We start from the raw sequence: 17,985 nt of genomic DNA on the forward strand, positions 1-17,985 counted from the left end.
TATGGATGGGCTTGCTCTATGAACAATTTTGATGCCATGTTGTACAATATGCTCAAGGGGCAACCTAGCTAGTGAGTTATAATGAAAGACATCTTTATTTTCCACAAGGAATTGTTGTAAATGTATTTTTACAAATCAAGAATAGAGGGAATAAAGAAGGAGAGAAAGAAAGTGGCATTCAAAAATGAGAAACATTATTTTTTTAATGAGGCTTAGTTATCATACATATGAGTGGAAAAGAAGGGACATATCATTCTCCTACAAGAAACACATGCATCCTATTGGCCATAGACTTGGTAGTGAACTATGCTAGTAGCTACAATGCAATGAAGGAACAAGACGTTCACAATGATGACAGTGGCCATCTACTACGAGATAGTCTAGGCCTAGAGTTTGAAAAGATAGAGCTTCAAGATTGACCTATGTGAGGAGAGCTTGACATATATTCATTGAGATGCCACGGACACTGAAAATTTGGTTGTGGAAGAGCTGACCACGTATCACACCACAAGTTGACATGAGCCATAGCTCACTTGAGATTTCCAATGACCATGTTGTTGACTTAGAGCTAGGTAGGAGTCAGCCATTGAGGGATCCTGAGCCACAAAGTACATTGACCACATAGTCACAGGTTGATGTCATCCCTAGACCCCATTAGTTGTCCTACATATTCTACTATCCATATGGAGCCAGGTGCTAGCCAGCCAATGACCATTAGACAAAGAGCTAGGAGATTGTAGATTTTATTGTTTGGAGAGATTTCCCTTCTCCCTCCTAGTTGCACTAGACCCTTGACTTGTGTATATTGACTATGGTGCACTAGACACATGCGTGTATACTAGAGACACTTTTTCCCCTTTGGGTTTTTTCCCCCTAGACATCCAAGTTTGAGACCTTAGTAAAGGATTAATGTTCTCAAAGAGACATTTTTTGTTGATGAGACAATTGTTTCACAATGATGAGTAGACTAAGTGCAAAGAGGTGCCAATTGTAAAAGATGCATGAAGAGTAAAGGGTCTTTCAATCATGAGCAAGGACTATATAACTAGGAATATGAAGAGAGGTGATTTAGGATCTTATGTTTACTTTGTCGTGCAAGATTGAGGGACAATGTTGGGGCTATGATTGTGCTCCTCAAATATGAGCACTATATCGCTCAATACAAAGAACAAAATTGTGGGTACAGATTGATTGGTGCTTTACTGTAAATAGAGATATTAAGAACCAACTTATGTTCGATACAACCCTCACATATAAGGAGATATAATCTACCATGAGCCCAGAAATTGGCACTTGTGTAGCCCCATACCAATGAGATGGTAACCTATGGCCATGAAACTTTGCAAGGGTAGTCAATGCACCCTAGTCACCACCCTGCAAATTTTCATGGTCATCGCTTACCGGCTCATTGTTCTAGGACTGCACAAATGCCAATCTTTTTATATAGGGAGCAGGGAGCCTCAGCGAGCCGTATGGAAAAAATTTGATGATTTTGCAATCCCATACCAACGAGATGGTAATTGAAGGCCGTGAAGCTTTGCAAGGTGAAGTAATGCAACCTACACTATGCCCCTGTAAAGATTCATATCCATGACTTGGAAGTCAAGCTCCATCTTATGCCACCTTTCACCTCTAAAGAAATTTATATTTCGCACATCTTTTCCATCACTCATCACAGAGACAACACAACTATGTAAGTTGGGTGTCTATGTTATGCATATTTTTTTCACCAGCAACTTGTAGTTCAAGAAATTACATATAGCACCATCATCCATGAGACAATTTCTAACTTGTTAACCCAATATGGTACCATGCATCTTAAAAAACTCAACATGATTGATTGTTTGATGCAACATAGAGGTTTTCAACAAACAACACTCTAACTCAATCGCTCAATATGGTACCATGCATCTACACCAACTCATGATAACCCCCTATTGGCTACCAAATACAAGTTTTCAAATAGCTCCCAATGATGTGTGTCACGTCTACAATGGACTTGTAAGAAGTAGCATCCAAGAGAAGGACTTGTAGCATAGGGACTCTCTTATTTCCCTTGAGTTTTTCTTAGGTTTTTGCTTTTCTTCTTTTCTTCTCATGCTCATCTTAGAGATAAGTATAGCAAATTTTCTCTTTCTTTCCGCAAAGGAGAAATCTCTATTATCCTCTTTGGCTTTTTTCTAGCTCTACTATAAGAGGCGGATGCGGTTGCCACTTGTTGCTTTGCGTAGAGGAGGAAACAAACCTTGGAATATTATTTTTACTAAAAATTATCCTTCTTTCTAACTAGTCACCATAGATATGTGCACTTTTGATTACAACATAGAGGATTTTAGGATTTTGAGTCTACATTTCACCTGTGTTCCTTCTCTATGCCACATATGAAGCACACACATTTGGAAATCGTCCAACTTGAACATGATGTCCCAAGGCCAAAAAAACATATCTATTTAATGTCACACCAGACATCCAACACGTATTCAAATATTTCTATTATTTTCACTCTTTATTAGGACAAAAGGAAAGTCCTTCCCAAAGTGTTACTTACGTTGCCATTGAAGCAGGTTTTGGATTTGGGCTCATGTAATACTCACTAGCCTTGTCTTGAAGGAGATAGATTTCCGGTTCTTTGTCACAAAACTTAGGCTATTTGATGTTCTTTGCTATCACTAGGTGATTTTTGTGATGACAACTCTTTGGTTCTGGTGGCTTGAACTAAACCTCCATAGGAGAAATTTGACTCCCTTCCAAAGTTTTATTGCAAACTAGACTACAACAAAGTTATTTAACAATTGTGTAAGTAGGCTGATGACTGCGTAAAATAGGCATTCGTACACAAATGTATCTTCAAGCAAGAATGTACATGGAAATAGCAATGGAAATTCATGCACCTCAACAAATTTATGATCATTAAGATTGGCATTGGTATCAAACACTTGCATAGTGAGTGCATAGTATCATCTTTCATGGGGGAGTCATGATGTGAGTCCATGATACACACTAAAGCAAGATTGATGGGATCTTTTAAAATTTGATTGTAATAAAAAGTGCTTCGCTCAATGTGTAGACAATTGACCCCTACCACCCAACTTTGTGGGCAAAATTAGTTAAGATAGTTGTAAAAAAAGTTTTCAAATAATGACAAGGGTAAATGATTGGCTTATAGGCTCAAGTTGCAACATGGTTGATGCATATAATGCTTCCAAATGGTAGCACTTCTAGACAGTTATGGTATGGAAGGTGTAAGGATGATGGCACGTGTCTAGCAAAGCTTTAAGGTTGCATGCCATGCAAGTCTCCTCAACTTTTGAGGGAAAGTTATTAATGAAAAATACATGACATTAAGAGAGTATTTTCATATCAAATAATAGTAGGAGAGATTTAATCTAACAATCTCCAAGACTTTATATCTCCAACATTAAGAAAAGTAGATCAAACAATCTACTCACTATCCAACTACTACTAATTACACTAAGAGAAGTAAGTTTCTGGTTTTTGTAAGCATTTAGGGGTCATAGAGATCATCATCAATTGTTCCTTTCTTTGATCTCTTGGGCCATTTCCACCTCATAAAGACGTCATTGTTTCTTTCTCATATGCCTAAATTTGTGTGACAATTTCAGGTTGCCTTTGGGAAGGTAAGGATGGGATCATGAGTGGAATCTTGTAAATGAGTAGACCAACCACCTACAACAAAATGGTGGCATTACTCAGATGAAAATATAGTGGAACCACGTGCGCGTTTTTGTACATAGCTCCATCACTCAGGAGTCACAGTCGTCTGGTCTGTTGAAACTTCTAGCGAAGAAACTTTGACGTGGGAGGATCAATGGTGCATGTCAAAAGGCAAAAGCGGCATTTGTTGTGAACAGTACGTGATCACAATGTAAGCTGCTTGTTAAGTCCCGCAGGCAACGACTCAATTTGTGCCAATTAGTGTCGTGGGTGGGAAGCGAGGACTCAAATCTGTGGGGATGTACAAGTTATCCCCTACGTGCGAACGTGAACACACAGTCCTACTTCTCTTCTTTCACCAGGAAAAGTAAACCACCTGATTTTGGTAACAATTTAGGGTGAGAGACATCATCATCAGTTGTTCCTTGCTCTGGTCCTGTGGGCCATTTCGACCTTCTAGGAACTTCCTTGTATGACTCTCATTTGCCCAATATTTGTGTAATACAGATGGAATGAGACACTTCGCTGTTCTGTGAATTATTAGCCCCCAATAAGTCAATACCTATTCCCATTTCAAAGCTCACGGTATTTACTAAAGATCACAGTGTGATTTTTGCCATTCAATGCTCTTGGACAAGTCCGTAGTTCACCACCAGTAGCTCTGATAGAGCACGGGGAACTGTAACCCTAGCTCAATAACCTTCAACTATCATAAGAGTACAGATGAAGCACACAAAGAAGACCTTACTAATGTTGTGGATACATCAAAGACTCTACTTCCAATGATACAGACCCGAGGAAGAGCAATGCTTTTGCTACAGGCAGCTGATTGTAGATGCCAGTTACATTACAACAAATCAATGACACAGTTCCCATTCTGTACATCACATTCCATCGTTAAAAGAATCACCTTCAAGAAAAGAAACCCCAAGCTACACATCGCTAAAACTCCTCTACGATTCTGCAAAATTTTCATACAATCTGACACCTGAAGGGAAATTACACTGAATCTGCACAGTCATATACGGCTAATTAGCAAATCGGTAGACACAAATGCATCGACACTGTTGTGTCACTTTCTATGAACAAGCGGTAAAATCTCACCCCTTGAAATGGAGTCACTTACCTAGAAATTTGTCTCACCATTTGTACCTTCTAATCCGTCTTGTCCTCCAACTGTGCCCCCAGCATATGATTGAGGAGAGACTCCACATTTTCATTTCTTGCACTGACCCCCAAAATAATGACAAACATCCCAACAAAAGAGACGAAAATCAGAAACTGAACTTCACTTTATTCAGACAAAATCCCCATAGTTGTCATCAGGGTTTAGTCCATACAACACTTACAGACATGCTCTACAATGAAGGAAACACAGTAGTTATTTTTGGCGATCTTTAACCTTGGACCTTTTTATTAGTGATGTTCATCCACTCCCTATCATTGAAGACATATATTAAGGCTAAAATGTGCTTTCATGCAAGGATGTTGAGTTACATGGGTGAGTTCATACTGGTACATGGCAATTGTGCCCTCGGTCATTCATGAAGATATACATGGTTTCTTTCTATTCATTGAAAATTCAAATGCCTTACAAGTTTATTGTGGGTGTCTAACATGAATTTTTTTTTAGGGTTATGTGTCTACGTCTAGACTAGAGAGGCAATTGATCACTGCGTTTGTCTGGCAGACAGAGACTTTTTCTCCCTAGAGAGGTGATCCATGCCAATCTCTGAGTCGTAGCAATAATCCTCCTAGCCATACACACACTCGAAGACCAAGAGCTTCAGCCTTCAGTTATTGAAGAACTCAACACGATCAAAGAGCAAGTGCGAGCCATCAAAGAGGGGGAGGAGCAACACAAAGAAATGATGACTTCTTGGGTGGATGTTATCAAAGATTCAATAGAAAGCGGACGAGGCGAAGAAATGGATCAAGGTTGCCAAGAAAGGAAAAATCAAGAAAACAACGCCCACACCCACCATTATTAACTTGACACTAGAAGAGGAGTAATGGAGACGGGTGCGTACCTCACATGTAAGAATTTGTGGCCTTAAATACAAAGATAATGTGGACGAAGAGGTAAAAGAACGAAGATAATGTGGACGAAGAGCTTCAGCCTTCAGTTACTGAAGAACTCAACACGATCAAAGAGCAAGTGCGAGCAATCAAAGAGGGGGAGGAGCAACACAAAGAAATGATGACTTCTTGGGTGGATGTTATCAAAGACTCAACAGAAAGCGGACGAGGCGAAGAAATGGATCAAGGTTGCAAAGAAAGGAAAAATCAAGAAAACAACGCCCACACCCACCATTATTAACTTGACACTAGAAGAGGAGCGAAGGAGACGGGTGCGTACCTCACATGTAAGAATTTGTGGCCTTAAATACAAAGATAATGTGGATGAAGAGATAAGAGAACCATGACTATGATGGGGGTTAATGAGATGACGGATACAAGAGCTTGGAGAGTGGGCAATAAGATAAATGGAAGGAATGGGGAAACCCTGAAGGAAAGGGCAGTTATCCTACGTTTCCCCTCCATGGAAGCGAAAGACTTTTTGAAGAAGAGACCAACTCTTAAGAAGATGGGCATCTTTCTTGGAGATGACCTCACCCTCTCGCACATTGCTCATATATAGGAGGTAATGCCGGATATTAGATCGGCAAGAGAAAAGGTAAGATTGCTTTTTACCGAGATGGAAGGGTGGTGATATTGGAGCGATGCTCCGCATGACGGTGCAAGACGTGTGGGACCACACTAAAGATGGCAACATGGAACTAGAATGGGTCACTTTGTCGTGATGTAGGGGCCTTTGAGGACAACTACATGAGAAGAGACATCCTCTTTTACTCAAAGACACACAAGGCACTAGGACAGCTTATGCCACATATGACTGTATATAGGTGGGAGGGAGCTTGTCGAGCAAAGACGAGATCAGAGCATAGGGGCAGAGGGGTCAGGAGGAGTAGGAGTTCTATTCAGAGAGGAGTTATAGCCGCTTGTGCACATTGTTCCGAGAGATGATACGGCCAGATACATGTACGTGAGATTGAGAGTTGAGACAGGCAGATTCTTATACATTGCTATATGTTACTTTGCCCCCAGCACATCAGTGTATGCCGCACCTAGAGGACAGTCTCCTTTCTCTGCACTAGATGAGGACATATGGAAGTTTTGCAGAGATGGTGACATCGTTCTGTTGGGGGACTTCAATGCTCGCACGAGAAATCATCAGACAATTTTCTATGATACTTCAGACGAGATACTGGAGAGCTAGATATCAGTGACATGGGGCTGGACAGACGTTCACAGAATGAGGAGTATACTGAGTATGGGAGATATTTGATGGAAATGGGCGCCTCGCATGGATTGGTCATACTTAATGGCCTACAACAATTTCCCGCAGCAGCTCGTTTTACTTGCTTTCCACATAGGCATGGCGCCAGCATAGCGGACTGTCATAGCAGACTATATCATGGCATAGTTGAGCTTCATCCCCTGCATTTAGGATTTCACAATACGACCCAGACCAGCGGGTGTAGCAGTGGATCATGCTCTTTTGACAATTTCAATCTCCTTTCAGTACAGTACAACTTAGATGTTTGATCTTGAGCAGAGAGTAAGGAGAGGCATGGCGTCTCTTTCGTGAGCACTCCCCTCCCTCAATGATCGCTTCTCCCGATGTATGGGGTCAGTATGCAACATCCTTATATACGGTCCCTGGACAGACAACCCTTCCAGATCCTCCTGAGCCATGTCCATCTACAAGTACCTTCTTTACCTCTGAAATGGTAAAGACGACCATTGATAGGATGAAGACCAAGAGGGCATATGATAATGATGGCCTAGTAGCAGAGCACTTTATACATGCTAGAGATATGTTGGCAGAGGTTTCTGCAGTCTTGTTCAATCGTGTCATGTGTAAGGATCTACCTGAGACTTTGAGACTGTCTACGATTGTGCCTATCTTCAAGGCAGGTGATCCTACGGAGCCTGGAACACATTGGCATGGTTGTATGCATCTATTTACCAGCAGTTGAGCAAATGGGCAGAGAGGGGGGGTGTACAGGCAGAGGGACAGGCCGGTTTCAGGAGAGGCTTCTCTACTCTTGACCACATTCTGACACTCAAAGTCATCATCGAGGAGGGGAGAACACATGGGAGACGGATTTACTGTAGCTTTGTGGATTTCCGAAAAGCATTTGACATGGTAGGAGATGAGAGTGAACGCAGTCCAGAGGGGATATCTGATTTAGTGCACTCCACCATTGGAATGAAACAAGGATGTCCATTGTCCCCTACTCTGTATGGTATGCATGTAAATTAGGTTTCTGATTATATTGACAGAGAGGGTGACATAGGTGCCCAGCTGGCAGGGACATGGACTCCATTGTTGCTTTATGCTGATGATATTGTGTTGATAGCGGACTCATGGGAGGGTATTTACACCACACCGTAGTGGATCAAGACATCAACACCTACACTCATCTATGGTCAAGAGAATGTGGTGTACACAAATGCATACAGTTACCTTGGGGTAGTCTTCACTGGGCCAAGATTTTCTTGGAAGAGAGCAACAGACTAGACTGACCCGAGCGTATGCGGCCTTGGGAGGATTGGAGAGGATGTGTTCACAGGTTCAATTCCAAGAACCACGAACAAAACTTTGGCTCTTTGATACCTAAGTAGCTTTAGCTATGCTCTATGGGGTTGAGGTTTGGGGACCCTCCGTGGGTGAGGATGGGTGGAGAGGTATGGAGAGGCCCCTGATATCTATGATCTCTTAGCTGATTAAAGCCAAGGCCTCCGTACCACATGAGATCATTAGAGTGGAGTTAGCACCCCCCCGATAGAGGCGCTTACCAGATCAATCTCCTTCATGCACAACTTATGGGATACTGGGTAAAAGCATGTATTGGTGGTACCACTTTTTGCGCGTTTTGGTGGTACCCTTAAAAAAAAGTGGGGACCGGTAAATTTTTTTGCAAAAAAACTCAAAACTTGTCAGACTTTATACTTCTAAATTCTACATGAAAAAATATATCCATTGATATATAACATACTAGTTTATTTTACATGTAACACATGAAGATGGGGCTTGTAAAGTGCTACCAAAGGAGTGTCCAAGACACCCCTTTTTGATACCACCAATACATGCTTTGGCCCTACTACGAGAGATAGATATGCCCGATTGGCCCTTGAGTCCTCCAGACACTTAGCTCTAAGAGGACAGATCATGCTGGTAAGCACAGATGTCATCATGGTTCCAGATACATGGCTTCAGCATGGACAACTTTACCCCCCTTCCAATACCCCTGGATGCACCATCGTTGTCTCTTAGACGGGTGGAGATTACTAGACTCATTCACCAAGACTTGAACCAGTTGGACACCAGGAGGATATGGATAGAACCGACACATGAGTTGGGTACGAAGATGGCTTTCTATTTCTCCAACTCACACAGAATGGGTTTTCGATTCGACCCAGCTATATGGAATCACATCTTTCTCATGGGTTACGGTGTGCTCTTCACCCGCTTTTGGAGAGCCTTATCCATGAGACACATACTGGTTTTGTCAGGGAGAGCAGTATCCTTGACAACATCTTCACCTTCTGGGAGGCGCCAGCATTAGCTTGTGTCAGAGGGAGAGAATCTTGTGATACTCCCCAACTTTAAGAAGGCGTACAACAGAGTTGATTGGGACTTTCTTGAGGGCATTTTATGGCAAATGGGGTTCTCAGATGCATGGATCGGGGGAGTGTCAGCTCTTTACAGACGGGCACATAGTCAGGTGCTTTTGGCAGGGGAGAGAGGGGAGCGGTTTTTGCTCTCACGTTCGGTTCGCCAAGGCTGCCCTCTTGCCCCCTTCCAATTTCTCTTCTACGTTGAGGCGATGAGCCGATTTCTAACATCGCAGGAGGCGGTCTACGTGGTTTGCAGCTGTCTATTCGAGGCGAAGAGCTCCAAACACCAAGAGGCAAGAGTTTGGATTTCCGAAAGTTAACCTTAAGGCTTGCTGCGAGGCCAAATGTATCCAATGCCTGCATAATCTCTTGCACGTCATCTTGGTTATTGCGGGGCATGAACAACGAATCATCAACATATGCCTGCCCTGTGAAATCTTCCCCATTGAGTAATTTCAACCCGTGAAGACGACCGAGTGAAGTCAAGTGATCCAAATACAGTAACAAGGGGTGAGTGGCCATGGCATACAACAAGGCGTTGAGCGGGCAACCCTGTCTAACAGAGCATCCAAGAGGCCAAGGTTCTGTCAGCTCCCTATCAAGAAGACCTAAAGACATACTATGAGCATACAAGTACACGACATTGACCAACTTTGGACCAAATCCAAGGGCCCGCATTGTAGTGGCAATGAAATCCCATTGTACCGTATCGAAGGCCTTTTCAATGTCTACCTGCATTATGAGGACATCCTGCTAGGTATACTTCCCATATTCCATTCCAATCAATACATTAGCCAGATTATCCAAGATCTGGCGACGAAGAATGAAGCCATACTGGGCGGAATGGATATCTGCCACAAGTGGTTCCTTAATATAGTTCACAATCATTTTGGCCAAGATTTTATATATAACCGGCATAAGAGTAATCGGCCACCAATGCGAGAACTGCTCACAAAGTGAATTCTGTTTCGCCCACGCAACATTCATCATGTACAACAAAGGTTCTTTTAGAGGCTTCCAAAAGGAGAGAAAAAATTCCACAGTGAGTCCATCCCAACCAGGCAAACGCAATCTTCCGAGAGCAAGCAATGCTGAGTGCAATTCATTTTCTGTAACTTCCGCCTCTATGGCCAAAGCATCTCGAGGCAAGAGAATTGAATGCACTGTAGATAACAAAAGTTGGCGTGCATGAAGAACTTCAGCGGATGCCGCCGGGGGGGGGGGAAGGGGGCAAAAACATTCCTAAAATGGGACACCATGGCATCTGCAAACTCACATTTCGAGGCTGTCCACGCTCCTGGTCGAAGCATAACCTGCTTAATAGTTTGCGAAGCCCTTAAATGATGCAAGTGCTTAAAAAACAAATTTGAGGCACATCCCTTGTCCACAAACGCTCGATGGAGAGCACAAGTCCTCCATTTGTCCAATTTTTGTTTATCATTATGCTGTAGACATACCCGGGGCCCGACAAAGGGCCGTCGATTAACTTTCAGACAACAAACCACACACACACAATAGCATATGCTATCCAGTATCCCACAAAATACGAGCATTGCCCAGCATATTCATGTTGATTATGCTCTTGCAAAACCACAATGTCTGCCTTACATGTATGTACATAGTGCCGGGTTAATCTCCACTTATCAGGGTTACATAACCCACGCACATCATATGAAATGCATTTAAAACAACTATGAATCCAAGAGATATGTACACAGGCAAAGTAAGGAAGGGACTAAGTTGACGTGCCCATAAGCCCATCAACATGAACAGCCGCGACTCAACCACATTATTCTGCATGCCTGTCTCAGAGGCAACAAAGCCTGTGGGTGATTAAGTAGTCCCATGAACCACAACATCTCTTTAGGAGTGCACCACCTTATCCCTTGTTTTTGGTTTCAGGAGTAGATACAAACTTTCCTTTACCCAGAGGATTTGGGGAAGTAGCAGGTTTTACCTTGCCTTTATCCACATGTAAAGCATTAGGCAACACAGAAGCCGCAACAACAGCAGATCTAGGATTAGGGACTTCTCTCTCAATAGAAACCGCAAGCTAAAGGGGTCCCTTGAATTGACAGTAATACCTTCAGGGGTGGAAACATCCATATCCCAAAGCACACAAAAGCAATTGTATTGGCATCAAGTTTGGGAGGACAAATCACTTTTCCCAAATGAGAGGCGAGCATAGGAAGAAAGTGGCGCCAAGTGCGTGGAAAATTAAGGATTTCCACCCATACCCGTCAATTATGACGGATTAGGTTTTGATAGTCCTTGGTAAGGGCCCATGGCAATACATGTGTCATCTGAGTATCAAAAAACAAAGGAGACAACTCAAGCAACGTATTACAGGCATCAGTATCTGCTAGCAAAACTTCATAGAATCCTCTGGCACCAAGTAAACGCCTCAAACTGCATGGTGTTTAAGGAGGAAGTCTACCCATTGCCCGCCACACACACACACACACACACACACACACACACACACACACACACACACATAATCCCGTAGAGTCCATTGTATCTTGTCCATAGAGAAGCTTAAGTGTCAACCTCCTCCTCAACTAAAGTAATATCGAACACCATCACCTTAGGTTAACTCAGAAACCATGTTTAAGTGTTTCTAAGCATAACACCTCAAGTGTGTCTACAAGCTTGTGGGGAATCAGTTATCAATACAATTTCATCCACATATAGTAAGAGAGGAGTCCTTATGAGGCCTAGTTGAGTCTCTAGGTCTCCTCTTCCATCAATGTAATCAAGAATCTCATTGATATAAAGGCCAAAAAGTGTGGAAGAATGTGCAGATCCCTGTTTCATCCTCATAGTGCAGTGAGCTCTCTCAAGTGACCCCACTCTACCAATTATGGCTTCACGTTGGAAGGAAATCCAAGTCATCTTGGCGAATGTTGTATGGTCTTTTGGGATTACACCTCTATCGTTATCAGATATACATTTATCTCGGGGTCTGTGCCCTCAAGATGTTTAATTGATAGAAGATTCTTTATCTTGAAAGTGAAAAAAAGAAAGAAAAAAGGAAAAATTACTAATGCCCAGTCGAGACCAAAAAGTAAAACTGAGAGAGAAAGAGATCACTTACCGTCGAGCTTTCTCTAGAAGATCCTTTTGCCTTCCCAACTGCACAAGCAATTGCAAATCAATTATGAACCAAACCTAAAAATTTAGTGTTCCCGAGACTATCATAAAGGAAAAAAATTCTCTTCGGTTGTCAGTGCTTTTTATGATAAAATCTCCTTTTCCATAATCAAAGCACGGCCTTAGAAATAGTATGAACAGAAATATGTCACTTATACACATTTATGGAAAGACATTTGTCAGCAGATGAGCTGTGAAAATACCTCCAAAGAGTGAGACTCTCCCATATCTACTGAGGAGCTACTTAGTTCCATCTCTGCAAAGAAAGCCTCTAATACAAATGCAATCACCTGCGATTAAGAAGTCATTGTCAAAAATAACAGCCACTTAACCAGTGAAATAGAGGTTTGACAGTTTAAGAGAAGACAACACTACTCTACCAAGTTCAGAAGGAAGAGAATGGCAAATGCATAGAAACTAAGAAAGTAAATTGATGTCCACCATGTTCCTGTAAGTGTGACATAGCTCTGCACAAAACAAGATTCTTCAAATTTTAATTTTATGAAACAAAATGCTCTAGTAAAGAAAACTGATCTATAGAACAACATTTAATGCTTGATATGACTGTAAAAATATACCTCTAGCCATACTTGCCAATTTCCCATGACTAGAAGGTTAAACAGTGTCACCATCCCAGTGGGAAAGTCATTAAAATTGTGCACCAGATAGCTTTGATCAGTCAAGGTATTTGGTATAGAATTGCGGGAATCTTCAAGTGAACCAAACTAAATTATTGTAAGGATACTCATTTTCATACAAATCAGTTGCCTCCAAAGTCTCATTGTAATTGCTGACTAGTCCACCAAACAACTGGAAGGATGAGCCAAAGTTAGTATTAAAAATTGATTGAGGTCATCTTTTATTTGAATGTCATATTGTGTACCTGGACTCCAATCGAGCAGTAGATACACATTAAGCAGAAAATCATTCCCAGGTATGGGGTCAAGCGAGGAATCAGTTTAAGGAAAGTGCTGATGATAACTCTGTAGCGCTGAACATGTAAAAGGAGCCGTATAAGGCGGAGGAGTCTGGCTATAAGTAGGTAACGAATCCTGCATTTAGTGGGCAGGTTTTAGATGATGTTAGCTCAGACATTTATCCTTAAAACATCTTCGTAAAGCAATGTCTCAATAAGGTAATTTACCATTCTTCATTCGAGATTATCGGGACTGTGTTTGGGAGTGCAAATGTTAATGTCTCTCCGATTACTGGAAAACAAAAACAATAAAACGAGAAGAAAAGTTTAAACAACCAAACAAAATGGTGTTAATAGATTTCAAATGCTGAGGCCAATTTGGGGAACAAACTCATTCAGCCAATCATTGAGAGAACCCCTTTTCGGGTATGATTAGGCGCAAGGGACTAGTGTGCGTATGTGTCCAACCAACATGTGTGAGCGTGTGCCCAAAAAGTCCCTGCTTAAAGGTTGGTTTCTGCTGCAATTTACAATCCAGATTGGTGGAAGTTGTTCTTTGTTGCCGCAACAGTGCAATAGTCCCAAGAAAGAGAGTATGCAATACATTGAATGGTGGAAATGGGAGATAGGAGGAACTGAAGCAATGCATAGTCCATCTTGGATACCAATTCCACATCTTCCCAAAAATCAGACATGTGAACGAAGCATCAATGAGGTGCTCTCTCCTCTGTTCCATCTTCCCTGGAGAAGAGTGGTCCTCCATATCTTCCCTAAATGCTTTTGTGAAAACTGGCCTGTCCAAAAATCATGCATAAATGCACCACCCTACCCAATGTTCTATCTAAACATGGGCCCTAGACTCCAGCCAAGTGGCTCATGGCAAGCTACCAACTCTGTGTACAAAACCCGTAGTGACCGGACGAGTATAAAAACACAATGTCTGCAGTAGCATCAGCCTCGGTAGAAGAGATGCATATCCACTTCTAATGGAACACTCCACCATTAAAAATTTAATCTCTGAAGCCACTCCTTAGAAAATCATAGAGGACTATCTCATTCACACGTATAATATATCAGCAAGTTTCGTCAATCTGTAGCATTGCAAGGATCCAAATATATGCTTAATAATTGAAGAGTTAAATAGGAAGTTTTCTGCTGTTGGGAGCATATTTGCAAAATCCCCCTCTCCGTTCTCCTCTTTTCTTCTTTCTGGCAAGGCCTGAAACTTGCTGCTTAAACTCCAAAGAAAATATTGTTTGGAAAACATTTTGTAAACCCGTTATTGGCATACCACAGCACGACTGGCCAACTGGGGTAGAGATGGAGTAACGGGGTCAACTGGAAAATCTAAAAGGATGGCTTTATATGTCTACAAAAAATGCCTACATAGACAAGTACGTGTGTGACCAGGCATGTGAATAAATGTAAAACCCTGAATAAACATTAAAGAAATGTGAATTTAATGACAGCTTACCTATTATGCAGGTTATGCAAAAATCGAATTTGTTCAAGCCATCTCGCCAATATGTAAAAAACCCAACAGCATATATTTTGAGAAGCATCTCCACCACATAAACCCAACCTGCATCAAAATGAAGCAACCTACTAGGAAGTGTCTTCTATACAAATCAAAGAAAATCCTCTCTCTCAAGAGGGCTGCGAAATAAATTACATAAACAAATTTGGTGAAAGCTGTTGGTGGTTTTGTTGACTAACCCAAACTGGCCAGGTTGAAACAAGAAAAAGATCACAAACAACTTATTGCATACATGCAAAACTAGCTCCAGAATTCCAGGCATTGAGTATCCACAAAAGGTTTGTACACACATAATGAACATCCACATACAGCCAGCTTATGACTGATGTTTTTGTTGAGTCATATGACATTTGAATGATTCTCTTTGGTCTCTACAACATCATAGACATTTTCTCACTCTCCACTCTCTCTTCGTTTCTATCATTAGATCACTAGTGTTGGCTTTTTCATCAGCATTAGGACTTTCCTAGGCTCGAGGAGCTGTATTGATGCTTTTGAGCACAGAGCTGCTGGAGCCAAAAGTGACCTTGGGCTCTTGCTCGCAGCACTTGCTTCAGATCAGCCTCGACACACCTCTTACACACGCACTCTGCAAAAAAGTGACCTTGGGCTGTTGCTGGCAGCGCGTGCTTCAGATCAGCATCGACACACCTCGTACACACGCACTCTGCAAAAAAAAATTGGTCTACAACTTCCTAAGATGCCTTCAAAGAAAGTTCGAGGCTGACTGTTTTCAGTAAAAACTGAAATAGCAGTGGCTCAGTTTCTACAAGCCACATGTTGAATCACCTGGTGGCTGCTCCTCTCTCATCCTCAGAGGATGTTGTTTAGTCATGTATCTCTTGGAAATGTCAGTTTTGCTAGTCTTGAAGCTAGCCTGCTTTCAAGTTTGGACCATTTGCCTTGCAGGTGGTACCTATATTCATTGAATCGTGTTGCGTGCCTATTTTTTACAAGCCCATTGAAACCATCTCATCTTCCATTGTTTGCCGGTTGCCAAGGCACTTGCTGTACACCTACAAGACCCAATCCCCAGGATCTTTTTTAGGTTTTAGGGTCTAGGATGTGTCCTTTTATGCTTTATCTCAGATGACAGTATCACATCTGATGTGGTTGTAACTTTTGGTCTCATAGTTCATTTTGGCCTTTCAAAGACGTTAATATAATATTTCATTTCATTTATATCCATGGACCTGGTTTTTGACCTTCTACTACAATTCCATTGGGGCTATGTGTTTTTTTCACTGTATTAACCACGTATCTTTGGATTTATTGACTTTCTACTATGGTTCCATTGAGGCTATCCTTGTATTAACCACCTATGGCCTGCCATTTTGTGAGCATAGATCCTCTCTTGGTATGATTAATGATGCCCTGTGTTTTCACAAAATAGGGACAGCAGTCTACACTGTCACATAGCAGTAAAAAATCCACATGCATAAGGGAAAACAGACAGCCAATTATCATCTCAGACTTTATTTTGAGAGTCTTGACCCACAAAAAACTTCACTCCCTTTAGGTCTAATTCAAGACATACATAAACATATAGTAGCCGTATCACTCAAAGACATTATAAAATAAGCAGAAACTGCATCATGTGTAATTTTTTAGTAAGGTAGTAGACTTACCAAAAACAAACTCAATATCCTGCCACAATTCTTGTCCAGAGTTGTTCTCCAAATCAAGCTGCACCAAAAGATTAAAGAGTCAAAATTGATCATCCGCTAAATGAAATGCAAAACAGTGACACAAGAAATGATTAGAGTTTAGCAAACTGATTAACTGCTGCAAAGCAGAAAGTAACAAAGGGAGAAAGGAGTGAATAAGTACAAATTTATGTAAGTAATACATAAAAGACCCGACAGACTGCCCTTCAACGTCCTCAAGATAATGGCAAATTAAAAACCATTCTAGAGGTGATATGTACTATTAACCGCTTCAAGATGATCATGTAAACTCACAGAGTCAAAAAGTAAAAGTACTCAAAGTCCTCCCATGACTACTTGCAACACAAATGTTTTCATTTTTCATAATTATGTTTTCTTTCAGTGAATTGCTACTCCTTTCATGTGATACTTAATCATCTCCCTTTGACAACAACAACTTAGCAACCAAGCAATAAGGGGTTTTAAGTTAGTGTGAGACTGATTCTGTATCACATTTTATCAACCGCTGCATTCAACAGGGTATCAGAGCACACGATATTGCACTAGTCATAACCCACAGAATTTTTCTTGTGCAATTGAAGTGTGTGCTTTCAGCGTATTCCCAGAACCATTTCTCTAACTCAAGGAAATGCCCTTCAGGGTGAAACAGCATATCTTAAGAGCAGGAAAAAGAAAACACTGAATTGTTGCCGTCACAGTACACCTACGAGAGGGTAGATAGTGCCTGGGAGTGAAGGCTATTACCACCTCTTACCTATTGAGGTATTCCTTGTGCGGTTGTTAGCCATAGCCATATGGATACCTCATCAAAAAAGGACCACTCGTAGTCTATTGCAAAAGGAGAAGTATATGTATTATGGTTGAAAAGCAATAGTAGTGATGAGGTTGCTCATAGCTTCATGTCCAGACATCACACCTCAGCCTTGGCTGGCAATTGTGCTTGCTTGACTGCCAAGTATTGAGCCTCTTTGTCTACCTGCATAGCCAGCTGCCTTGCTTCCCACTCTTCTTCCCTTGCCAAAAGTTGCTGCTGCTCCTTGCCTTTCCTTTGGCTCAGTCTCCTCTAGACGACACGCTTCTTCACCACGATGACTCGCTTCCTTTTGCATTTACAAGCCTTGTCACTGTGACTCCTCTCGTATCATCATCAACTCGGTATTATCCACACCATGCCTTGTGTTATCCTCGCCATTGTGAAGAACATTATCGAGGCACAACAAAAGGAAAGACGATCAACCGGAACTATTACAAGAGAAAGTTCCGTTCATTATAATGATGCAATCACATTTTATTTGAAGCTATTAGAGAAGACCAAGGGAACAAGGAGAAGAACAAAAACAACAACCAAG

At 41.6% G+C, this 17,985-nt stretch overlaps 1 protein-coding gene across 2 annotated transcripts in view; it reads right to left on the bottom strand.

Annotated features, from left to right (window-relative positions):
* Positions 1 to 4,280: 4,280 nt before the first annotated feature.
* TPC1 (two-pore channel 1) overlaps positions 4,281 to 17,985 on the bottom strand; it is a 117,219-nt gene continuing 103,514 nt past the window's right edge. Inside the window, exons 15-28 of one of the 2 annotated variants that reach the window (XM_086522163.1) lie at positions 16,598 to 16,655; positions 14,907 to 15,014; positions 13,661 to 13,724; positions 13,400 to 13,568; positions 13,262 to 13,326; positions 13,095 to 13,185; positions 12,897 to 12,983; positions 12,720 to 12,806; positions 12,461 to 12,498; positions 4,888 to 4,903; positions 4,802 to 4,827; positions 4,586 to 4,685; positions 4,439 to 4,500; positions 4,281 to 4,362 (exon numbers count right to left, since the gene is read on the bottom strand). In XM_086522163.1, the coding sequence (XP_086378289.1) occupies positions 4,296 to 4,362; positions 4,439 to 4,500; positions 4,586 to 4,685; positions 4,802 to 4,827; positions 4,888 to 4,903; positions 12,461 to 12,498; positions 12,720 to 12,806; positions 12,897 to 12,983; positions 13,095 to 13,185; positions 13,262 to 13,326; positions 13,400 to 13,568; positions 13,661 to 13,724; positions 14,907 to 15,014; positions 16,598 to 16,655 (1,038 nt within the window). In that variant the 3' untranslated portion in view covers positions 4,281 to 4,295. Of the gene's footprint in view, positions 4,363 to 4,438; positions 4,686 to 4,801; positions 4,904 to 12,460; positions 12,499 to 12,719; positions 12,807 to 12,896; positions 12,984 to 13,094; positions 13,186 to 13,261; positions 13,327 to 13,399; positions 13,569 to 13,660; positions 13,725 to 14,906; positions 15,015 to 16,597; positions 16,656 to 17,985 lie in introns of those variants that run through there. The other variant, XM_086522162.1, reaches the window with a different exon arrangement.

This window comes from Adiantum capillus-veneris, chromosome 10 (assembly GCF_014529385.1).
Source record: "Adiantum capillus-veneris isolate H3 chromosome 10, ASM1452938v2, whole genome shotgun sequence".
NCBI lineage: Eukaryota > Viridiplantae > Streptophyta > Polypodiopsida > Polypodiales > Pteridaceae > Adiantum > Adiantum capillus-veneris.